Below are 26,219 nucleotides of genomic sequence, written 5' to 3'. Positions count from 1 at the left end.
TCCCTCTCTGTACTTAAGCTCCCTTTCCTTACTTCTTCGCAGAAGAAATACCCAATAACTGCTTCAGTAATGAGCAATTCTGTCCACTGTTTATATTTACAACTACTCTGTTAATTCCATTTATCAAATACACTTCATTTATCACTCTATACCAAGAAAAATCTATAAAGCCATCAGATAACATTTATGGGAATAATTATGCTTACAGTATCTACAATACATACTGAGCCCAGGAGAAGACACTGACCTATTGTCATCAAGTCAAACGGATACATTAACAAGTATAACTGCATGGCATTGTAATAGAACATAATAAGTTAATGTAATGACTGCAATTATCTACCTCAAATTTCTTTCTGGAAGAAGGCAGGATAGAAATAAATAAATGAGTCAGAAGACTACAATTAACATTATTTTTATCAGCCAAACCATATTGTTACAGTTTCTCCCCCTTCTTTGTTTGCCAGCACCTATAATCAGCATCAATATTAACTGTTTCCACTTGTACCATATGTACAGCGTGAAACTTATCACCCACTCTTACTGACAGAAGTCTCTGGACAGACTGTACTGCACTGTCACTAGAATAATGTCACAAGTGCATTCTAAAGAGCCTATAACTACTACATCTTCTACTTCTGAGAGTCCTAATCCTGGACTGGAGACAGAAGAATCTACTGAGTGGCTAATAACTTTTCTTCCCACTAACTTTTCCAGTTGTTGGTAGTCCAAGAGACTCCCAAAACAATATAGGCTATTTCTGTGGGAAATCTGCCCGACTTCCCAGAGCTAGTGCCATGAGTCCTCAAGGAGCGCCTTCTACCACCACTGGTTTACTAAGCCAACACAATTCCTGTGTTATAACTGTGGGATCCTTGTATTCTCAGGTCAGAGTAGTTCTCAGCACTCAACAAAGAAGCTTCTCTTTGCAGACAGAGACCATCAATAGAAATCCACAACTCAAAGACACAATGCAGAGAACAACTGATTGTGACTTGTCCACACCCAAATGAATACATTTACAACACAATTCCTAAGGTTCAAGGATCATAGCAGAAGATCTGATGGAAAGACTGTAAAAGTCAAAAGCTCAGCAAGTCTACAATGAGAATATATCTCCTAAAAATGACAGGGACCTGAACAATACGGCTGCCTAAACAGGATATGAGCATTGACACCACCAACAGACATACTATCTCACAGGAGACCTCATTTCTAGACAAAGAACTACAGGCACTAGAACTGCTGAGAGAAGCAAAATTGGTCTTCCCCAGGAAGAGTTCCCTAATTATTCAATTCCAAGTGGTCAGCCCTGAAATCATACACATAGAAGCAACACTAACAGACTCAGAAGGTTTTGTTTATATACGTATGTACTCAAGAACAATCAAAGAAAGAGAGGCTATGAATTGAGAAGGAGTGGAGAGTAGGTACATGGAAGGGTGTTGTAGAAAGAAAGGGAAGGGAGGATTATATAATTGTTTCTTAACTGAAAAATACAGTAAACATTAAAAATACTTTGAAGAAAAAATTTGAGTGGAGCAGCTGGGACAGAAGTTTTCCCGTGGCCAGGGAGGAAGGCAACTCCATAACCTTCTATGCATAGACCCTGACAGAAGAAAGTTGGTCTCCCACGAGTACAGGCACGGGCTTACAGGCCCACAGGAGGAACAACCTCCAGCCAGAGAGAGCAAGACCAACTAGCACGAAAGATAACCAGATGGCGAAAGGCAAGCACAAGAACTCTACCAACAGAAACCAAGGCCACATGGCAACATCAGAACCCAGTTCTCCAACCACAGCAAGTCCCAACACACTGGAAAAGCAAGAGTTAGATTTAAAATTGTATCTCATGATGCTGATAGAGGGCTTCAAGAAAGACTTAAATAACTCCCTTAAAGAAATACAGGAGAGGGCCTGGAGAGATGGCCCAGCAGTTAAGAGCACTGACTGCTCTTCAAGAGGTCCTGAGTTCAATTCCCAGCAACCACATGGTGGCTCACAACCATCTCTAATGGGATCCAATGTCATGTTCTGGTGTGTCTGAAGATAGTGACAGTGTACTTATTAAATAAATAAATAATTCTTTAAAAAAAAAAAAGAAAGAAAGAAAGAAATACAGGAGAACATCCATCAACAGCTAAAAGCCCTTAAAGAGGAAACACAAAAATCCCTTAAAGAATTACAGGAAAACACAATCAAGTGAAGGAACTGAACAAAACTATCCAGGATCTAAAAGTGGAAGTAGAAACAATAAAGAAATCACAAAGTGAGACATCTCTGGAGATAGAAAACCTTGGAAGGAATTCAGGAGTCATAGATGCAAGCATCAACAACAGAATACAAGAAATAGAACAAAGAACCTCAGGTGTTGAAGATACCATAGAAAACACTGACTCAACAGTCAGAGAAAATGCAAAATGCATAATGCTGGTAACCCAAAACATCCAGGAACACCAGGACACAATGAGAAGACCAAACCTAAGGATTATAGGTATAGAAGAGAGCGAAGATTTACAACTTAAAGGGCCAGTGAATATCTTCAACAAAATTATAGAAGAAAACTTCCCTAACCTAAAGAAAGAGATGCCCATGAACATACAAGAAGCCTTTAGAACTCCTAACAGACTGGACCAGAACAGAAAGTCCTCCCGGCACATAATAAAACACCAAATTCACTAAACAAAGAAAGAATATTAAAAGCGGTAAGGGGAAAAGTGTAAGTAACTTACAAAAGCAGACCTATCAGAATCACACCAGACTTCTCACCAGAGATGATGTAAGCTAGAAGATCCTGGGCAGACCTCATACAGACCCTAAGAGAACACAAATGCCAGCCCAGGCTACTATACCCAGCAAAACTCTCAGTCACCATAGAGGGAGAAACCAAGATATACCAAGATAAAGCCAAATTTACACAATATCTGTCCATAAATCCAGCCCTATAAAAGATAATAGATGGAAAATACCAACACAAGAAGGGAAACTATACCCTAGCAAAAGCAAGAAAGTAATCTTCTTCCAACAAACCCAAAAGAAGATACCCACACAAACAAAAATAACATCAAAAATAACAGAAAACAATAATCACTATTCTTAATATCTAACATCAATGGACTCAATTCCCCAATAAAAAGACATAGACTAGCCAGGCAGTTGTGGTGCATGCCTGTAATCCCAGCACTCTGGGAGGCAAAGGCAGGCGGATTTCTGAGTTCTAGGCCAGCCTAGTCTACAGAGTGAGTTCCAGGACAGCCAGGGCTATACAGAGAAACCCTGTCTCGAAAAAACCAAATCCAAAAAACCAAAAAAACAAAAAAAACAAAAAAAAACATAGACTAACAGAAATATTTTTCATATAAATCTTCAATTTTATCAGAAAATGTTTGCAATTCCTCTTTCAATTAATTTAGTAATTTTTTATATCTACCATTTTATCTGCATTACTTTTCATGATAATCTTCAATTTTAATGTTTTTCTATATAGTTCTATTTTATCTGAAATGTTTTCAATGTAAATCTTTGATTTAATCACAAAATATTTTTAATTCCACCTTCAATTAACTTACAAGGGTCTTTTTATATCTAGCATTTTATCTGTAAAATTGTACATGAGATAGTCAATTTTAATGTGTTTATCTATATATTTCTTGAAATATTTATTAGCAATATTTTCCATGTAAATCTTTAATTTTTCCTGAAAATGATTATAATTCCACTTTCAATCAACTTAGAATTATTTTTATGTCTATCATTTTATCTGTATAATTTCCACAAAAATCTTCAATTTTAACAAGTTTTTCTATATATTTCTTCAATTTTATCAGAAATATTTTCCATGTAAATCTCCAAGTTTATCATAAAATCTTTATAAATCTACTTTTAATCAGCTTAGGAACACTTTTATGCCTATCATTATTACATCTATATAAAATTTTCCATGATAATCTTCAATTTTAACATGTTTTTCTAATTTTTTCTATAATTTTATCAGAAATATTTTCCATGTAAACCTTCAATTCTATCACAAAATGTTTCTTTCTTTCTTTCTTTCTTCTTTTTTATTTTTTTATTTTTTATTTTTTTTTTTTTTTTTTGGTTTTTTCGAAACAGGGTTTCTCTGTGTAGCCCTGGCTGTCCTGGAACTCACTCTGTAGACCAGGCTGGCCTTGAACTCAGAAATCCGCCTGCCTCTGCCTCCCAAGTGCTAGGATTAAAGGTGTGCAGCACCACTGCCCAGACTCTATTTTAATTTTCAATTAATATAGCAATGTTTTTTATGTCTACCACTTTACTCTTTAATTTTCCATGAAAATTGTCAATTTTAATGTATTTTTCTATATTTCTCTTCTATTTTGTCGGAAATATTTTCCACGTAAATCTTCAATTTTATCATAAAATATTTTTACTTCTTTTTTCAATAAAAAATGAAAATTAAAAAAAAGAAAGAAAATTTTATGAGGCTAGGCGTGGTGGTGGATGCCTTTAATCCTAGCACTCGGAGGTAGACTTGAGTGGATCTCTTTGGGTTCAAAGCCAACCAATTCCACATGTCAAATGATAGGTCACCCAGAGCTGAGAAATGAAAATAAAATAAAACAGGAGAACACAGAGTGCTTGGAAAGCAAGAATCCAGCACCGACTCAACACCAGGATGACCAGGATGCCTTCATGAAAGGTTCAAAACAGGAGGCCCAGGTAAAAGTACAAAATGGCAGGAGAGACACAGGGTCCAGGTGTATACACCAGGGGCAAGCCCACCAAGCTCTGGGGCTCACTCATCACAAAGACAGCTATAATGAAACCTGAAGTGACACTAAACCAACCTAAACTAGTAAATGGGGGAGAGATTGGAGGAGGGATGTGTGGTAAAGGTAGGAAGGAAAAGGAGAGGCTGGGGAAGTGGTACCAAAATACATAATGTACATATGTGAAATTATGAAAAAACAAAATTATAAAAAAATTTAAACTGAGGTAGAAACTGATGAGTTAGAAGAATCTGCACGCTACAGACCAGTTGGCCATCTAATTCTATTCCTTAGGATGATGTGTGGTCCAAGGCAGATAAATTATAGAGATACAGGCTCACTCTTCTTACAGCATTCACAGACACAGGGCCTCCGTCTCAACAAACATAATCTAACCATCAAAACTTTAAAGGGCAAAAACTTCGAATGCTACAAAAAATTTAAAAGGAGATAAGGTAATACTGAAATGGGTATTCTGTGTGGTTTTTGAGGGGTGGGGGGGTCTACTCTAGACAAGGTCTCACATTAGCCTCTCTGAGGATAACCTTGAACTACCAATTCTCCTACTTCAAGTGAGTACCACTTCACCATTTACACAGCTGCAGGGGAGTCCAACCCAGGGCTTTGTCTGTGGTAGGCAAAGTCTATATCAAGTGAGCTACATTCCAGCCTGATACTATATGTCTTAAGTAAATGGATAGTCTCCCATAAGGGTGACTGCCAAACTAGGTCACCCATGACTTTCTTATTCCGTCCAGCCAAGGCACCAGTTTCCATCACAGACTGGTGCACAGCTACACCCCCCAACCCTCTCAGTCAGTTGTCTTAAAATAGTTTGACTCTTTCTCACACTTTTCATGTTACCCTACTAGGAAGAATCTTTCCATTCAATCAACACATTTCGATTAGTTCTTCTGAACATCATTTCTACCTATACTATATGAAGGCAGAGGGGAGAATAGTAGCATAAAGGCTTAAGCAGGGATTGGGGGAAAAGGGAAAGGGATGAGGGTTGGGTTAACCACAACAAAAGCTATACGAAAAACCCTGACTTTGGTTTTTTTTTTTCTATATTCTTTGTTTACATTCCGAATGTTTTCCCCTTTCCAGGTTCCCTGCTCCCCCATCAGTCTCATAAGCCCTCTTCCCTCCGCCCATTTCCCAATCACCCCTCCCATTTCCCTGTCTTGGTTCTTCCCTACAATGCCTGATCAACTCTTTTCAGAACAAGGGCCCTCTCTTTCCCTCTTCTTGGGTATCATTTGATATGCTAATTGTGTCTTGAGAATTCAGAGCTTCCAGGCTAATTAATATCTACTTATCAGTGATTGCATTCCATGTATATTCTTTTGTGACTGGGTTACCTCACTTAGGATGATATTTTCCAATTTCAACCATTTGCCTAAGAATTTCATGAATACATTGTTTTTAACTGCTGAGTAGTATTCCAGCTGTAAATATACCAGCTGGTTCAATTGGAGGTCAGCATGCAGAAGGATTCAAATTGATCCATTCTTATCTCCTTGTACTAAGCTCAACTCCAAGTGGATCAAGGACCTCCACATAAAACCAGACACACTGAAACTAATAGAAAAGAAACTGGAAGACATGGGCACAGGAGAAAAGTTCCTGAACAGAACACCAATAGCTTATGCGCTAAGATCAAGAATTGACAAATGGACCTCATAAAATTACAAAGTTTCTGTAAGGCAAAGGACACCATCAAAAGGACAAAATGGCAACCAACAGGTTGGGAAATGATCCTAAATCCAACAGAGGGCTAATATCCAATATATACAAAGAACTCAAGAAGTTAAGACCCCAGAGAATCAAATAACCCTATTAAAAAATGGGGTACAGACCTAAACAAAGAATTTTCACCTGAAGAACTTCAGATGGCTGAGAAGCACCTTAAGAAATGTTCAACATCATTAATCATTAGTGAAGTGCAAATCAAAACAATCCTGCGATTTCACCTCACACCAGTCAGAATGGCTAAGGTTAAAAACTCAGGAGACAGCAGGTATTGGCGAGGATGTGGAGAAAGAGGAACACTCCTCTACTCTGGTGGGACTGCAAGATGGTACAACCACTTTGGAAATCAGTCTGGCGGTTCCTCAGAAAACTGGACATGACACTTCCAGAGGACCCTGCTATACCTCTCCTGGGCATGCAATAAGGACACATGCTCCACTATGTTCACAGCAGCCTTATTTATAATAGCCAGAAGCTGGAAAGAACCCAGAAACCCTGAATTTGTAAGTTAATTAAAAATATAGTCTGAAAAATAGGAGCATCCTACAAGAGTGAACAGTAATTCCCCCCAGAAAACATGAATTATTAAATGAAAATCTCAGGACTTGGAATGGGATACCTCCTTACAAGTTAGTGGTGAGGAAGGCCCCAGAAACCCAGAAAACAACACAGGCTACTGTGATTCCTCAGTTTATCCACTAGAACTAGTTGATAAGACCCTATTGCAGAAAACACACAACAGCTGCAGGACACAGAGAAGTCAAGCTGCAAATGACCTGGAAACTTCCTTCCCATTGACTATCTTTCATAGTCCAAGAGGTGCTCAGCAGACTGCCAGGAAGAAAGACATCAATGGCATTCTTCTAGCCAATCCTAAAAGCTACAGTACCAACCTGCCAGGCAAGAAGTAATCGTTGGCAAAATAGTGGCACAAATATAACTGCTTTGGATTGGATTTGAGGCCTCTTCCACCAGAACTAATTGAGGCTTGATACTATAAACCTGATAAAATTCCATGGCTTGGGATGTCACAATATGTTGTCAAACTGCCTTCTGAATACTTATGCTTATACCCATATATTACCAGAGAAACTTCTCTCTTCAGTGGTCAGCAGTTAATGCTGTAATGCCTGAGAATAAGTGTCTATCAAGCGCTCAGCCCTAACTGGGATATCAATATCCCCACCACCACCAGGCTCAGGGAACAGCTCAGAAGAGTGGCTGAAAGGATGTAAGAACCAGAGACTGGGCAAGTGTGCTGTGAAGCCTTCTTTGGGATGTGATACAGTCATTGTACACAGGAACTCACACAGCTGTGACTACCTACCCAAGATCAAGCAAAAATCAATAAAAACTTCAACAGCCAGCACTGCTAGACTTAGTGGATTATTACCTCTAAAAGGGGAAGGTGTGAATGGGCAGGAGGGTGTGTAGATTCCTGGGAAGAAGTGGGAGGAAAGAATTGGGAGTTCCCGGAAGGAGTAGAGGGCAGGAGTTGATGTTTCCTGGGAGAGTGGGAAAGGGAGCTGGAGGTGCATGTGATCAAGATACACTGTTTACACATATGAAACTTTCAAAAAGTGAATTAAAAGATATTCTACTTTCAAGTCATTTCTATCCAGGCATGATGGTACATTCCTACCATCCCAGCACTGGGAGACAGAAGCACAAGATTCAGAAATTCAAGTTTATCTTTGACTATACAGTGAATTAAAGGCAAGTCTGAGTTACACAAAATACTCTCTAATTAAAAAAAGAAAACATTGTAAGCTGGGGGTGTAGCTCAGTGGTAGAGTATTTGCTCAGCACGTGCACAGCCCTACTCCTCAGTGCTGCAAACAAAACAAAACAAAACAAAAACCAAAGCACTAAATGAAAAGGGAAGGGTGGGAAGGAAGAAAAGAATGAGTTGTTTTTAAACTCCACTCTAGAACGCTCTCAATTTTTTTCTTTCTATTATTTTGAGACAGAATCTCATCTCAAGTGTAGCTCAGGCTGTCCTTGAATGCCTGAGGCTTTACACCTCCCAAGTGCTACTATTGCAAGCATACGCCACCACTGCTGGCTTTGGAAAACTGTTTAGAACGAACTTGCTGCCATTCTGACAGTTTGCTCCCCAAGCCCTAAGGACTGTCCTCTCTGCCCTCAGGTATTACCACATGCTGCTGAGAACAGTCATACACAGCAGTAGTCAGGCAGCTGTGTCTGTGACCTCTTCTGACTTGAGCGTCTATTAGCACACTTGTCTTTTGATTCCACTAGCATCCTCTCATTAATTCCTTCTTGCCTCCCACAAACAGGCTCTTTCTGTACTCACTAGAAGCCCTCAAGGAGGAGAAAACCAAAAGATTTGAGAGAAGACCCTTTGAACCCGTGGTTTTGGGTTTCTTCTTTGTAATGCTAGTTGTGATCTCAAGGCTTCCCAAGAGAAACAAGGGGAAATGTGACAAGTGTTATTTTGTTAAGCATGTGTGAAAAAAAATCATCATTTCTACTAAGACAAAGCATGAGAAGTCCAATGCTTATAAATTACCTTACTAAGCTCTACTGTTAGCCTCATGCCTCAGTTGCCCAAATAGGAGTTTACCAGTCCTAATTGTGGAAGCATCCTAGGAATCTACAATTTCAGAGAATGTACATTTCTAATCTAAGCCAACTTTCTAAATTTAGCTTTATGTATATGAGTGTTTGCCTACATGTGTGTGTGTGTGCCTGGTACCAACAGAAGCCAGAAGAAGGAACTGGATCCTTCAGGACTAGAGTTATAGGTGGCTATGAGCTGCTGTGTGGTGCTGGAAATCAAACCTGGGTCCTCTGGAAGAGCAGCCAATGTTCTTGACCTCTAGGTCACCTCTCCAAACCACCTTTCAACAAGTACTGAAACTGTGTTCCCTCCCATTTCTCCTGTCTCCTCAGAAAGGCGAACTAGTCTTTTCCTAAAACCCAGATGGGGTGAGGTCCTTTAGAAGCAAACCACCAAGTATCATTTCTGCACCTAAAGCTCCTAAAATATCAGACAGACTAGGAAATCAAAGACTTCCCTTATCTTTACACAGGGGCAAATATCCTGTCACTCAGGAAATAAGTACAAGAGAATATTTTAAAAAAAAAATAAGGTGTTTTGTTTTTCAGTAAATGTTTACAGTACAATGCTGATATTAGTAGAAGTTCAAGATGGGGGTACTAGTATTAAAGATTCTATTAGTAATCCTAACTTCATGTTGTGTAAGACTACAAAGTAGATCCACAGCCAGATTATCCTGGGCTTGGGCTTGTCCTGGTTAATTCATATAGTCAACTAGACACAACCTAGAGTCACCTGGGAAGAGAGAGCCTCAGTGGAAGAACTGCCTTCAGATTAGCCAGGGGCATATCCTGTCTGTGGGGCATCAGACTGATACAGGCCGAACCAGCCTACTGTGGGTGGTACCATCCCTAGGCAGGAAGCTCTGACATATATAAGAAAGCTGGCAGAGCACAAGTCAGTGAGTAAGTCAGCAAGCAGAATTCCTTTATTCAGTGCTGTTCAGCACTGAGTTCCTGTTCTTACTTCCTTCAATGATGGGCTGTGACCTAGAAGTGTAAGGTAAGACAAATCTTTTCCTTCCCCAAGTAGCTTTCAGTTAATGTTTTATCACAGCAACAGAATGAAACTAGGCCAAGTCCCTGAGTAGCCATTCGCTGCCTACCTCTAACATACTCAGGACTCTTGGGCTAATCCTTTTTGGAATGCATTAACAGACCACTGGCTTCCACAAACTCAAAGCTAAAATGTCATCACCTGAAACCAATACAGACACTTTCCTGCTTTACTACAACCTACCCACCTCCTGTTTCCACCAATATATCTGAAATGATTTATAACTTTCTTCTCTTCTGCAAGTACAAAAACTTCATGATGGCTAAAGAGATGGCTCAGCTGATAAAGGCACTTGTTGTTAAACCTGAGGACCTGGCCAAGTCCCACATATTCAAAGGAGAGAATGGCTCCCACAAGCTGTCCTCTAGTCTCCAAATGTGCAACTTGGCACACACAAACCTAAATAAATAAAAACTTCATGAAACTATATCCATAACTGAGGTAACCTGTATCTTACTTATACTCTTTTCTTTAAAACAGTGATAGAATGCTTATAGGATACGTGCAAAGCACTGCTATATTCCCAGCAGAAAGACAAGGGAAAGAAAGAGTGAAAGTAACAAGTTGGGAGAATACATACAAAACCATCAAAAGTTGCCATCTGAAAGTAGAGAGTGGATATTTACAGATAATTCTTTCCTCTCATTCTGGATAATTTAAAGATTTTTATGGCAAACATACTGTATTTTAAAAAATTGTTTTCAAAAACTACAACTTGGGCTAATGAAATAGTAAAGCCACTGGCCACCTAGTCTAATGACAGAAATTCAATATGTAGTAAGGAGAATGGTCTCCAGCAAGCTGTCTTCTGAAATACAAACACACACACACACACACACACACATACACACACACACACACACACACACACACACACAGGAAAAACAAAACCAAAGCATGACCAAAAATATTTAGGGAAATTATGGAATAGGACATTTCTTTTATGAGGCAGCCAGCTGGTAGTGTAAAGACTAAACAGACAGACAACAGGAGCCCAACTACAAATACATATATTTGTAATTAAATCCAAGATGGCATAAAAATCTTTGGCATTTACTTCCCAAAACTTAATATAGGGCACTGTTAATGAAATCTATCAGAAATCCTGTCAGGGAAAAAAAGGAAAAGAGAGGGAAGAAGATATGAGAAGGAGGAAGGGAGAGAAGTGGGCAGGAAGAGCATTGGGAAGGGAGAAAAATCCCAGCAGGCCATGACAATATCTTGAAAAGGTTGGCTAGGGAATAACAGCATGGCAATATAAAGGTTATGGAGAACAGACTTTGAGTTCTGCTTCAAAAGATATAGTGGGAGCTCTAGATCTACAGCAATAGACAATGTTATGATCATGGATTCACCTCCTATTTGCTTTTGAGAGAACCCAATACCATTTGAGAAAACAAGATCTCCAAGAGATGCACAACCTGATCAGGTGACATGGTGGTCAAATCACCTGCAAAACAGGCCACATATTCTGGTGCAAGCCAAGTTTCCTTTCTATCTGGAAACTTTGTAAGGTGTTCGACCTAATGATCAAGAAGTGCCAAGTCCTCTCAATTTGGTGTGCTGTGGCATAAAACGCTGACATAATAATCACATATCTGTATAATCAAGTTTTGATCAGAAATTACATGTTGGATCCACTCCTGAGATAGGGTAGGTCCATTATGAACCAAAAAAAGATGAAAAAACTTACCTGTTGTACTGGAATCTGCAATACCACTGGGAAAGCAAAACCCTCTTCAAGAGGTACCCAGCATACTTTAGAAGCTCAAAGCTAATCTTGCTCATGTTAAGCAGAAAAACAAAGATCAGCATTGCCAATAAATAACTGAAATTTGTGTTTTAATTAAACCATTATTCATTAGAGCAGACAGCATCCTGTCCGTCCATGTAGGAATACATATCTGGTTACATACACTGAATGTTCTGTTTCTCTTCCTCTTCCTAGGACAAACATTAGAAATTAGACAGGGCATACAGCAGCAGTGAACAGCTTTACACAGAAACCAAAAGTAACAGAAGGATTTTAAGAGGAGCATTTGAATGTGGTGCAGACTAGAGCTGCAGCACATTAGATCAAACAGCAGTGGGAAGCATTAGCTAACGCCTGTTTCCTAAATACGAGCAAATCTCATCAGGATGGATCACCCTGAAATAAAGAAAATAAAGAAGTGTAAAGTATTTTACATGAACATGTGTCTTTAGGATACAATACTAAAGTAAATCCTTATACAAGATAATTGTGAACGTTTGTATATGCTTGGCCCAGGGGTGGCACTATTAGGAGGTGTGCCCTTGTTGGAGTAGGTGTGTCACTGTGGGCCTGGGCTTTAAGACCCTCATTCTAGCTGCCTGGAAGTCAGTATTCTCCTGGCAGTCTTCAGATGCAGATGTAGAACTCTCAGCTCTGCCTGCACCATGCCTGCCTGGATGCTGCCATGCTCCCACTTTGATGATAATGGACTGAACCTCTGAACCTGTAAACCAGCCCCAATTAAATGTTATCCTTTATAAGACTTGCCATGATCATAGTGTCTGTTCACAGCCATAAAACCCTAAGATAGTAATTAAAGTGTTACAACTTGGCAAAATCACAGTGCATGACTGACAGTGCTTCTGAATGTCTGATTGCTGTTATTCAAAATGTAATTCACACTCTCTGTTATGAACAGGTTCATTCTTCAAGAAACACTTTAAAGTAATATGTGAAATTATATCCTCTTTACCTATTTAAAAAGGGATCCAATCTTGGGATATTTTAGATATATAAATATATGTATACACATATGCATATATAAATATATATCCTTATAATCAATATTTTTTAAACAATGAAAAAAATACTTTGTATATAACCAAAAAATCTTTATTAAATACAAACAATAGACTGCATCTCAAATACAAGTTCATCCTAGGTCTGGCAAGGTGGCTTCAGAGGTTTGATGGTTTGACTAAGAAAGGCTCCCATAGTCTCACATGTTTGGATATTTGGTCCCCAGTTGGTGGGAGTGTTTGGGCAGGATTAGGAAGTGTGGCCTTGTTGGGGGAGGTGTGGCACTTGACAGGCTTGAGGTTTCAAGATTCTGGCCATTCACAGTGTGCTCTCTGAATCCTAGGGGATGAAGATATGAGCTCTCAGCTGCTACTCCAACTGTCCACCTCCGTGTCCTGGCCCCATCATAACAAATGCTAACTCTCTACAATCATAAGCCCAATTAAACTCTTTCTTTTATGAATTGCCTTGGTCATAGTGTTTTATCTCACCAATAGAAAAGCAAGTAAGACCACAGGTAATGGTGGCTGCCACCAAGGTTGAAGACCTAAATTCAGTCTCTGGATGCACGGTAAAAGAATTTCCCACGACTTGTCATCAGACCTCCACATGTTCGCCATGGCAGGCATACACCTATGTACATTTAATACATTTTTTTAAAATGTAATGAATAATTTCAATGTTCAAACTATAGTTGGGATCATACTGCCAAAAGAACTAAATAGACTTCAATAACAGTTACATCCAAAGGAAATTAGTTAGGAGTATTATCAATAAAGGAACACCTACATCAGAGCTCCTCAGAACTTATAATTAAGAACTTATAATTAAGGAGTCACTGGTAATCCTAATGAAAACCCTGTCAAGTTTAACAATCAACTCTGGTCTAATTAAATCCCAATTCCAAACTAAAAGAGTGAGTTTACAGGAATCTGCTTTCATATTTTCAGGTCTTTGAAAAGTATTCCGTTGGGTTTTGTCTGCTTTTGCAGTGTTGGGGATGGAACCTAGGTCCTTGGCCATACTAGGAAAGCTGTTCTGAGTTACATGCCCAGTCTAGAAAAACAAATTCTTGAAAAAAAACTTAAAGTACTATACAGTACTTTAAATACTTAAAAATAAAATAATACTACAATGTACCACTGAGAGCTACTTTTAACCACATTGAAGTTTTCATCTGTTGATGTGCACATATTTTTCCTAAATAACTAGAATCATATCAATACTTTTAGGATCCTACTTTACTTACTTAAATATTTTTTTTACTTCAATATTCCTGTATCTCAAAAAAATTACTTAAAATCTACACATTCTTCCCTTGTGTATCTACTTTCCTTGAACACTCGCTATAGATTAGGGATACTGTACTCATCTTATCAAATCTTCCAGATGCTGGATCATTGCTAATTCATTTCTAAATGATAGCTAGCAAGACTGTCATTGATACAGAAGGTGGGAAAAGCAGATATGTATAAAAACTGAATATAGCAGACTGCTGTTAAACTTTCTCACAGTTAAGTACGGCACCATGGTGTGCTGTTGCATATCTTTATCAGAGTCAAGGTTGAATACTATGAAGAGTTTAGACATATTAGTAAGAGAAACTATTCTATATAAACTTCTGATGTTTAGCTCTGTGGCTACAGTTCTCAATTTTAGTGTTTGTTACTGAGCAGATTTGTACGAAACACACCATTTCACGAAACTGTACCATTTCAGTATCTCCCATTTGAAAAACAAAAGGGATTCTAGTATGAAAAGGCTAATTAAGGTGTACAAAGAACAGCATGCTACCAACTCAAGACTAATGCCACATATGCAAAATGTCTTTTAAGATTTATTTATTCATTTTATGTGAGTACACTGTTGCTGTCTTCAAACACACCAGAAGAGGGCATCTGATCCCTTTACAGATGGTTGTGAGCCACCATGTGGTTGCTGGGAAGAGCAGTCAGTGCTCATAACCACTGAGCCATCTCTCTAGCCCCTGAGAAATATGTCTTTAAACAGTATATTGAATATCTAATATAAACATATAAAATCCAATCTCATAAAGAGCCCAGGAAAGAAAGTAGTGTGATACTGTAGGGGGGATGGGATGAGGGGTTTTTGGATGGGTAACAAGGAAAGGGGATACCATTTGAAATGTAAATAAAGCAAATATCTAATTAAAATTTTTAAAGAATGTATTTACTTATTTATTTATTTATTTAACTTTGAGGTGATGTAGGCAAGGGGAAAGTGCTCTCCCCTTCCCCTCACCCCTTGCTGCGGGGGGGTGGGGGGGGTGGGGGGGGTGGGGGGGGTGCAGGTGGGAGAGATGGTCCAAGGTCATGAGAGCTGGAGAGCTGACCCCAACCCTCGCTGGCTACGGCACTTGAGAGAGCAGGCCCTGTACCTCACCTGGGCAGGACAGCAAAGCTAACCCTAGTGGCAAAGGTGCAGGTGAGCCGGCCCCAAGGGCATGAGAGTGGGAGAGCTAGTCAGGGCAGTGCCAGAGAGCTCACCCTGGTAGGACAGGTGCAAGAGAGCTGGTGGGCTGAACAATTCAGCTACTACCTAGGCCCAGATCTGGGACCTGACATCTACCCCATCTATGAAATACTGGAGTGAGTGAAGGGGTCAGTCCTGCAGAACCAAAACTACAGGATCTCCGTGACCAGAGCAACAACAGGATATCTGAGAATAGTCCTGGTGAGAGTCCACAGATGCAGATCCTCACAGCCAACCATCAGACTGAGCCTGGGGCCCCTAATGGAAGAGCTAGGGGAAGGACTGAAGGAGCTGAAGGGGACTGCAACCCCATAGGAAGAACAATATCAACTAACTGGACTACCCAGAGCTCCCAGGGACTATACAACCAACCAGAGTACACGTGGACGGAGCCATGGCTCCAGATACATATGTAGCAGACAACTGCTTTATCTGACATCAGTAGGAGGGGAGGCCCTTGGTCCTGTGGAGACTTAATGCCCCAGCATAGGGGCATGCTAGAGTGGTGAGGTGGGAGTGTGTGAGTGGGTAGAGAAGCACCCTCATAGAGGCAAAGGGGAGAGGGGGTGGGATGGGGGATTTGTGGAGGGGTAACCGGGACATGGGATATCATTTGAAAAGTAAACAAATAAAATGATTAATTAAAAAAAAGTGTAGCAGAAGCCAGAGGCCTCAAATCAGACAAATGACTCAGTGTAATGAACATTTGCAAGTAAAAAGGTGTGAACAGAGGGGTATACTGTGGGCACATTATGACATACTATATGACAAGATGAGTTTTTAATTTCGTTCTCTTTTATTCATTATTGGGGATAAGCTTGGCAGAAAGTAGATATGAAAGACAAAGAAATGAGTAGGATTGGGGTGCAGGATGAAGAATTCAGAAAGGATCAATAAAAAGTTTTGATATTTGCTGCCTGCCGGGACAGAAAAGGGTCACTAGGTACTGTATCACCCTGAGCTTTAGATCTCTGGTGGTGCAAACCACCAGGGGTCTGCCTGCACTCAGGAACTGAGCACATAGGCGGTTTGTCTGCCAGCCCGCCGGGCGCTGCGGAAGGAGAGAAGCCCCACGGCCAAATTCGCTGCCTGCCGGGACAGAAAAGGGTCACTAGGTACTGTATCACCCTGAGCTTTAGATTTCTGGTGGTGCAAACCGCCGGGGATCTGCCTGCACTCAGGAACTGAGCTTATGGTTCATCTGCAAGCCAGTCCATCACGGGACCTGTGTCCTATGTGAGAATCAACAGAGGGAGTGACCCCCACCACACCATCTTTGCTCCATAATAGAGCAGACAGAGAATATCTGGTTGATCTTGACAACATAAGTATAACATTGCTTGAGGCAAGACTGAGAAGGGCTCCAAAGGCACAAAAGAGGAAGGCAACATATCAGAAATCTGTGCCAGAGGAAACCCAGTCATCCAGTGTTGCAGAGTTAACCTTAAAGATCCACAGTAGGTTGAAGTACCAGCCAGTGACAATAAGACCATCTAACACCAGGGAGAACTAGATGGCTAAAGGCAAACGTAGGAACGTTACTAACGGAAACCAAGGCACTATGGCAGCATCTGAACCCAATTCTCCAACAATAGCAAGTCCTGGATACCCCAACACACCAGAAAAATAAGATTTGGATTTAAAATCACTGGTCATGATGCTGGTACAGGAACACATGAAGGACATACTTAAAGAAATTCAGGAGAAAATGGATCAAAAATTAGAAGCCCTTACAAGGGAAACACAAAAATCATTGAAAGAAATCCAGGAGAATACAAAAGCCAATAAGGAGGAAACGCAAAAATCACTTAAAGAAATACAGGAGAACTTTGATCAACAGGCAGAAGTCATGAAAGAGGAAACATAAAAATCTCTTAAAGTATTAGAGGAAAACACAAACAAGCAATTGACGGAACTGAGCAAAAACTTCCAGGATCTAAAAACAGAAATAGAAACAACTAAGAAAGCACAAAGGGAGACAACTTTGGAGATAGAAAACCTTGGGAAGAAATCAGGGACCATAGATGCAAATATCAACAACAGAATAGAAGAAAGAATCTCCGATGCCGAAGATACCATAGAAACCATGGACTCAACAGTTAAAGAAAATGCAAAATGCAAAAAGCTTGTAACCCAAAACATCCAGGAAATACAGGAGAAAGCCAAATCTAAGGATTATAGGCATTGATGAGAGTGAAGATTTACAACTTAAAGGGCCAGCAACTATCTTCAACAAAATTATGGAAGAAAACTTCCCTAACCTAAAGAGAGAGATGCCCATGAATAACAAGAAGCCTACAAAACTCCAAACAGACTGGACCAGAACAGAAATACCTCCCGTCACATAATAATCAAAACCCCAAATGTACTAAACAAAGAAAGAATACTTAGGGCAGTAAGAGAAAAAGGGCAAGTAACATATAAAGGAAGACCTACCAGAATCACACCAGAATTCTCACCAGAGACCGTGAAAGCTAGAAGATCCTGGGCAGAGCTCATGCAGACTCTAAGAGAACACAAATGCCAGCCGAGACTACTATACCCAGCGAAACTCTCAATTACTATAGATGGAGAAACCAAGATATTTCATGACAAAACCAAATTTACACAATATCTTTCTACAAACCCAGCCCTACAAAGGATAATAGGGGGAAAACACCATTACAACGAGGGAAACTATACCCTGGAAAAAGCAGGATATTAAGCTTCTTTCATCAAACCCAAAGAAGATAATCATACACGTATAAAATTAAAATCAAAAATGATAGGAAGCAATAACCACTACTCCTTAATATCTCTTAACATCAATGGACTCAATTACCCAATAAAAAGACATAGACTAACAGACTGGTTACGTAAACAGGACCCTACATTTTGCTGCATACAGGACACACCTCAGTGTCAAAGACAAAAACTACCTTAGAGTAAAAGGCTGGAAGACAATTCTGCAAGCAAATGGTCCCAGGAAACAAGCTGGAGTTGCCATTCTAATTTCAGATAAAATTGAATTTCAACCTTATGTCATCAAAAGAGACATGGAAGGTCACTACTTGCTGGTCAAAGGAAAAATCCAACAAGAAGAACTCTCAATCCTGAACATCTATGCCCCAAATACAAGGGCACCCTCATTCATAAAAAAAACTTTACTAAAGCTCAAAGTACACATTGCACCTAACACAATAATTGTGGGTGACTTCAACACTCCACTCTCACCAATGGAAAACAGAAACTAAACAGGGAGACAGTGAAACTAATTGAAGCTTTGAACCAATTGGAGTTAACAGATATATATAGAACTTTTCATCCCAAAGCAAAAGAATATACCTTTTTCTCAGCACCTCATGGTACCTTCTCCAAAATAGATCATATAGTTGGTCACAAGACAAACCTCAACAAATATAAGAAGATTGAAATAATCCCATGCCTCCTATCAGATCACTATAGAGTAAAAGCGGTCTTTAATAACAGTAAAAACAACAGAAAATCCACATACACATGGAAACTGAACAATACTCTACTCAATGATACCTTGGTCAAGGAAGAAATAAAGAAAGAAATCAAAGATTTCTTAGAATTTAATGAAAATGAAGGCACAACATGCACAAATCTATGGGACACAATGAAAGCAGTGCTAAGAGGAAAACTCATAGCTTTGAGTGCCTCCAAAAAGAAATTCGAGAGAGTATACACTAGAAGATTAACGGAACAACTGAAAACCCTGGAACAAGAAGAAGCTAATTCACCCAGGAGGAGAAGAGGACAGGAAATCAAACTCAGGGCTGAAATCAATCAAGTAGAAACCAAGAAAACCATACAAAGAATCAACAAAACTAAAAGCTGGTTCTTTGAAAAAAATCAACAAGATAGATAAACCCTTAGCCAGACTAACCAAAGGGCACAGAGAAAGTATCCAAATTAACAAAATTAGAAATGAAAACGGAGATATTACAACAGAAACCGAGGAAATTCAAAAAATCATCAGATCCTACTTAAAAAACCTGTACTCAACACAACTGGAGAATCTGGAGGAAATGGACATTTTCTTAAACAGATACCAATTACCAAAATTAAACCAGGATCAAATAGACCATCTAAACAGACCCATAACCCCTAAAGAAATAGAAGGGGTCATAGATAGGCTTCCGACCAAAAAAAGCACAGGACCAGATGGTTTCAGTGCAGAATTCTATCAGACCTTCCAAGAAGACTTAACACCAATACTCTTCAAACTTTTCCACCAAATAGAAACAGAAGGAACACTACCCAACTCCTTCTTCAAAGCCACTATTACGTTGATAACAAAATCCAACTAAGAAAGAGAATTTCAGGCCAATTTCCCTTATGAATATCGATGCAAAAATACTAAATAAAATTCTTGCCAACCGAATCCAAGAACACATCAAAACGATCATCCACCATGATCAAGTAGACTTCATCCCAGGGATGCAGGGATGGTTCAATATAAGGAAATCCATAAATGCTATCCACTACATAAACAAGAAAAAAAACCAGATGATCATTTCATTAGATACTGAAAATGCATTTGACAAAATTTAGCATCCTTTCATGCTAAAAGTCTTGGAAAGGACAGGAATTCAAGGCCCATATCTAAACATAGTAAAAGCAATATACAGCAAACCGGTAGCCAACACCAAACTAAATGGAGAGAAACGTGAAGCAATCCCACTAAAATCAGGGACTAGACAAGGCTGCCCCCTTTCTCCATACTTTTCAATATAGTTCTTGAAGTCCTAGCTAGAGCAATTAGACAACATAAGGAAGTCAAAGGAATACAAATTGGAAAGGAAGAAGTCAAACTATCACTATTTGCAGATGATATGATAGTATACTTAAGTGACCCTAAAAACTCTACTAGAGAACTCCTACAGCTGATAAACAACTTCAGCAAAGTGGCTGGCTACAAAATCAACGCAAGCAAATCAGTAGCCTTTATATATTCAAAGGATAGGCAGACTGAGAAAGAAATTAGGGAAATGACTCCCTTCACAATAGCTACAAACAGCCTAAAGTATCTTGGGGTGACTCTAACCAAACATGTGAAAGACCTATATGACAAGAACTTCAGATCTCTGAAGAAGGAAATCGAAGAAGATCTCAGAAAATGGAAAAATCTTCCATGCTCGTGGATTGGCAGGATTAATATAGTTAAAATGGCCATCTTGCCAAAGGCAATCTACAGATTCAATGCTATCCCCATAAAAATCCCAACCCAGTTCTTCATAGAGCTAGAAAGAGCAATTCTTAAATTCATCTGGAATAACAAAAAACCCAGGATAGCTAAAACTATTCTCAACAGTAAAAGAACTTCAGGGGGATTCAGTATCCCAGACTTTAAACTTTACTACAGAGCAATAGTGATAAAAACTGCATGGTATTGGTACAATATCAGGCATTCGGATCAGTGGAATAGGATTGAAGACCCAGAAATGAACCAACACACCTATGGTCATTTGATCTTCAACAAAGGAGCTGAAAGCATCCAGTGGAAAAAAGATAGTCTTTTCAACAAATGGTGCTGGTTCAATTGGAGGTCAGCATGCAGAAGAATGCGAATCGATCCATTCTTATCTCCTTGTACTAAGCTCAACTCCAAATGGATCAAGGACCTCCACATAAAACCTGACACACTGAAACTAATAGAAAAGAAACTGGGGAAGGCCCTGGAGGACATGGGTACAGGGGAAAACTTCCTGAATAGAACACCAATAGCTTATGCTCTAAGATCAAGAATTGACAAATGGGACCTCATAAAACCACAAAGTTTCTGTAAGGCAAAGGACACTGTCAAAAGGACAAAACGTCAACCAACAGATTGGGAAAGGATCTTCACCAGCCCTAAATCCAACAGAGGGCTAATATCTAATATATACAAAGAACTCAAGAAGGTAGAAGAACCCAGAGAACCAAACAACCCCATTAAAAAGTGGGGTACGGAGCTAAACAAAGAATTTTCACATGAAGAACTTCAGAGAGCTGAGAAACACCTTAAGAAATGTTCAACATCATTAATCATTAGGGAAATGCAAATCAAAACAACCCTGAGATTTCACCTCACACCAGTCAGAATGGCTAAGGTCAAAAACTCAGGAGACAGCAAGTGTTGGCGAGGATATGGAGAAAGAGGAACACTCCTCCCCTGATGGTGGGATTGCAAGATGGTGCAACCACTTTGGAAATCAGTCTGGCGGTTCCTCAGAAAACTGGGCATGACACTTCCTGAGGACCCTGTTATACCACTCTTGGGCATATATCCAGAGGATTCTTCAGCATGCAATAAGGACACATGCTCCACTACGTTCATAGCAGCCCTATTTGTAGTAGCCAGAAGCTGGAAAGAACCCAGGTGTCCTTCAACGGAGGAATGGATACCAAAAATGTGGTATATTTACACAATGGAGTACTATTCAGCCATTAGAAAAAATGAATCCATGAAATTCTTAGACAAATGGATGGAGCTGGAGAACATCATACTAAGTGAGGTAACCCAGTCTCAAAAGATCAATCATGGTATGCATTCACTGATAAGTGGATATTAGCCTAGAAATTTGGAATACCGAAAACATAATCCACACATCAAATGAGGTACAAGAAGAATGGAGGAGTGGCCCCTGGTTCTGGAAAGACTCAGTACAAGAGTATAGGGGAATTCCAGAACAGGGAAGCGGGAAGGGGTAGATGGAGGAACAGGGGGAGGGAAGAGGGCTTATGGGACTTGCGGGGAGTGGGGACCCAGAAAAGGGGAAATCATTTGAAATATAAATAAAAAATATATCAATAAATAAAAAAATTAAAATAAAATAAAAATAAATAAAAAGTTTTAAAAACATCTTAGAAATAAAAAGAGAGGGCTGGAGAGATGGCTCAGCAGTTAAGAGCACCGACTGCTCTTCCAGAGGTCCTGAGTTCAATTCTCAGCAACCACATGGTGGCAATGTAATCTGATGCCCTCTTCTGGAGTGTCTGAAGACAGCAATGGTGGTGTACTCATATGTATAAAGTAAATAAATAAATCTTAAAAAAAAAAAAGTAAAAAGAATTTATGTTTTAATTGTGTGTGCATCTCTACCTCTCTCTCTACCTCTCTCTCTCTCTCTCTCTCTCTCTCTCTCTCTCTCTCTCTCTCTCTCTCTCTCTCACACACACACACACACACACACACACACACACGCACAAGTACAGATGCCCACAAAGGCTACAGAGTCGAATCCTCTGGAGCTGCGTTAACCTCCGTGATCTGTCCAACACAGGTTGGGTGCTAGGCCCTGAGCTCTAGTGCTTGCTCTAGAAGATCGACAAGCACCCCTAACTACTGAGCCAGCTCTCCAGCCCCCAAATAATTTTTACCAAAATACAAAGGCAATTCAACAAGAAAATAGCCTTTTAAATGCTATTTCAGAATCATAGGTATTCATATACAAAAAGATTATCTTAAACTTTATCTTAGGCTAGCGATGAGACTCACTGGTGATGCACTTGCCTAATAGGCACAGGACCTAGGCTTGATCTCCAGCACTGAAAACAAACAAAATGTAATCCATGCATCCTGACTCTGTGTTACAGTGCGACAAAAAGTGCAAAAATTTAGGAAGATGGTGGAATTGAAATTGAAACAAGACAGATACCACTGAAATGTGAAATTTTGTTAAGTTATTAGGTGTAATGGTGATTTTGTAATCCTATTTTTAGTTCTTAAGGACAAAATAAAACAATCTTAAACTTTACTGGGTACGCTAGTTATTGATGACAGCACATCCTGAAAACTGTATACATCATAGAACACAGTAAATGAATGGGTAATTTTATGTTCTTAAGATCAGGGCTTCTCACTGAGAGAGAAGTAAGGTACATACATGAGTGAATGAAGATCAAAGACCCCTTAAGCAAGGATGATACAGATGAACATGGTGTGTGCATGGGTGGGTGGGGGTACGCATGTGCGAGAGAGAGAGAGAGAGAGAGAGAGAGAGAGAGAGAGAGAGAGAGAGAGAGAGAGAGAGAGTTGTTTTCTCTCTCTATCCATTCAAAGAGACAAAAAGCAATAGCACTCATGTCAATGACCTAAAACTAGTTCTAGAATCTAAATACCATTTCTCAAAAAAAAAAAAAAAAAAAAAAAACCAAGCAGGCTTCATTGGAGAAAGACTAAGGCCAGGAAAGGAAGATGATCCTAGCATAGTCATGGGTGTAGTTGGCAAAAAGTAATCAAAGACTGACAGGGGCATGCATCCAAAAGGGCAAAAGGACCTAGGACACACTTTAAAGGAATACCATGAGCTCAGAGAAGAAAGTAGCCCGTGCAAGGTCACACTGCAAATGGTTAGTGGTAGCTAGTAATCAAATTAGGCTTCTTTGAGATACAAGCACATGTACCTCTACTAAGGTTCTAGGTCAGCCATTGGCAGAAGAAGATATGTAGCCTACTAGGAACCCTTAAATCCCAAAGGTCTGTAGCCCTAAATACAATAATAAAAGATTTTCAGTTGAGATACATTCACATTCCAGACAGACGCTGGATCTCATCAGGCCTTTGAACCTGTGGTGCCTTCTGACTGGATCACACTGTCTACAGACAATGATTAGCTTGTGTAGGCCTCTGCTCAAAGGCACTTCAACTACATTTCATCAAATGAGCTCAGGAACAGTGTCTATGTTCCGTCCATTCATTCCTGACAAGCTATCCTAGGAAAGGGTCTAAGACAAAGAAAGGTCAAAACTAATTCATTGCAATGACTTCTGGAAAAGATTTCTAGATTTTAACTTACAGTCATTCTATCAGATTCTTCCTGCCTTCTACAACCCTAAATATCTGATATTAAACAGCAACAACAGAAGGTTACAACAACTCACAGGAAAAATAGGTTTGCTAATCTGTACCTGTTTTAGTTTTATCAAGAAAGAGTATCACGGTCTGCACAAGCCATGCATGGAGGTTTCTCTCTGACTGTAAGAAGGAAACAGTGACTCAAGGTATGACCCATGGTCTAGGATGGTCTTTGTTTGAGTATTATTCTTCACCCCTTTGGTCTCAGTTTGAGAATTTACCTCACCACTTATACTCTAAGGGGTTCATAGCAAGATTATTCAGTCTCTTCAAGCATCATTTTCTCTTCCAAGATAGAGGAACAGTAGAATCTATGTCTTAGGTTATTGTGAAAAGTAGGTAAATTTAATAGAACAAATAATACGGTAAGTTCTTGGAAGAGCATCTGCATATTGTAATTGTATGTGTCAATACTGCTGGCTGACACTGACACCCGTGTCCCCATGGTTCTTATTATTACTGTTAATATTATCACAACTGCCACAACAGCCAAGTTTAATCTACAAGTGCTGCAATCTGGCATTTGATTCAGGAAAATGAGAGCAAAGCAAATTACAGCACATATTCACAACCAGAAGGTGAAAAACTAACTCCAAAATGGTACTTCAATATCTCTCAGAAGTTTTGTTAAGACCCTAAAAGAAAGTTACCGACAGACTAACAATTCATGATTCATTCACAGAAAGAATCTGTGGCCTGAACAAATTAATCTTAGAAGAAATGAAATGTTCTCTTCCTTAATCATTTATGTAACATTACTAAGTTTACTATGCACCAAAAATTAAGCTAGACATCAGAAATACAAAATGGAATTTTGTCTTTTAAAATTTTGTGGAATTTCTAATGACCTTTTGTTTCTCCTTCCTTCCTTTCCTCTCTCCCTCCTTCCTTCCCTTTCCCCCAATCAATTCTCTCTCTCTCTCTCTCTCTCTCTCTCTCTCTCTCTCTCTCTCTCTATTTATTTATTTATTTATTTTCCAGTACTGGGGCTCAAACTAGGGTCTTGTGCCCACTAGGCAAACCCTCTAACACTGAGATCCATTCTAAGCTCCCCAAACTGTCTGTATCAATAAAGGAGACATAGTCCCTAATGTCTGATAGTTTATATGCTTAGTGCACACACATGGTACATGGGAACATAAAGGAGAAATCTGTGAAGTACACTGTGAAACAGGAAACAGTAGGTAGCTTTCACAGAGGCAGTGATTTTCAAACTGAGCCCTAAAGAATACTAGCTGGTAAACAAGTGCTGAGAGGGTAAAAATCATACCCCAGGAGTGAGAGTTAAGCACTGCAGGATAAATACACAGCACATGAAAACAAAGGAGCCCTTCTGAAACACCAGGGTAAACACCCATCAAGGCTATGCCTAGGACAGAGACCCTCAGGAACACCTTCCATTTACACAACTCTGCTCTCTTCAACTTAAAACAAGCCTCATTTGTGGAAACAGGACAGCCAGCTGCAATCAAAACAAGTTCAAAGACAAATTTCTCACTTACAACACTGGGCGGCAGCAGTGGGCAATGGCTTCCTCTGGCTTTCTTCTTGACTAGAATACTAGAAGCAGAAAGAAAAAGAAAAAAAATACACAGTAAGAGTTCCAAGTACAGAAGGAAGGGGAAGCCACAGCTACCTACTAAAATATTCAGGGTGCAACTTGGGTCAGTTTTTTTATTTTACTGAACAAAAATAGAACTCATTCCTATCTTCCCTGTGGGATCCTGACTTAGGCCACATCTTCAATTACAGTGTGGCTTAAAGAAGGACAGCAAAGGAACCAAGCAGGCCTGGTAGAGCAAAAGGTCTGACCTTAGTGTATTTCAAAGGGTTCTGTGTATGCCCGTGACAACATCTATATTTCACAAACCAAATGGTAAAACTGAAGACCTCTCTCAGGTGCCTGCTTATCTCTGAGTAACAGTATTCCTTTGCAAATGCTTATGGATATTGAAACTGAATATCTAA

At 39.6% G+C, this 26,219-nt stretch overlaps 1 protein-coding gene across 4 annotated transcripts in view; it reads right to left on the bottom strand.

The window, feature by feature from the left end:
* Unc13b (unc-13 homolog B) overlaps nucleotides 1–26,219 on the bottom strand; it is a 207,658-nt gene that overhangs the window by 125,047 nt on the left and 56,392 nt on the right. For all 4 annotated transcript variants that reach the window (XM_052176333.1, XM_052176334.1, XM_052176331.1 and 1 more), the window contains exon 7: nucleotides 25,754–25,811. In XM_052176333.1, coding sequence (XP_052032293.1) covers nucleotides 25,754–25,811 — 58 coding nt within the window. The remainder of the gene's footprint in view (nucleotides 1–25,753; nucleotides 25,812–26,219) is intronic.

This window comes from Apodemus sylvaticus, chromosome 3 (genome assembly GCF_947179515.1).
Source record: "Apodemus sylvaticus chromosome 3, mApoSyl1.1, whole genome shotgun sequence".
NCBI lineage: Eukaryota > Metazoa > Chordata > Mammalia > Rodentia > Muridae > Apodemus > Apodemus sylvaticus.
Note: the sequence above shows the minus strand (reverse complement) of the source record. Positions and strands in the feature narration are given on the sequence as shown.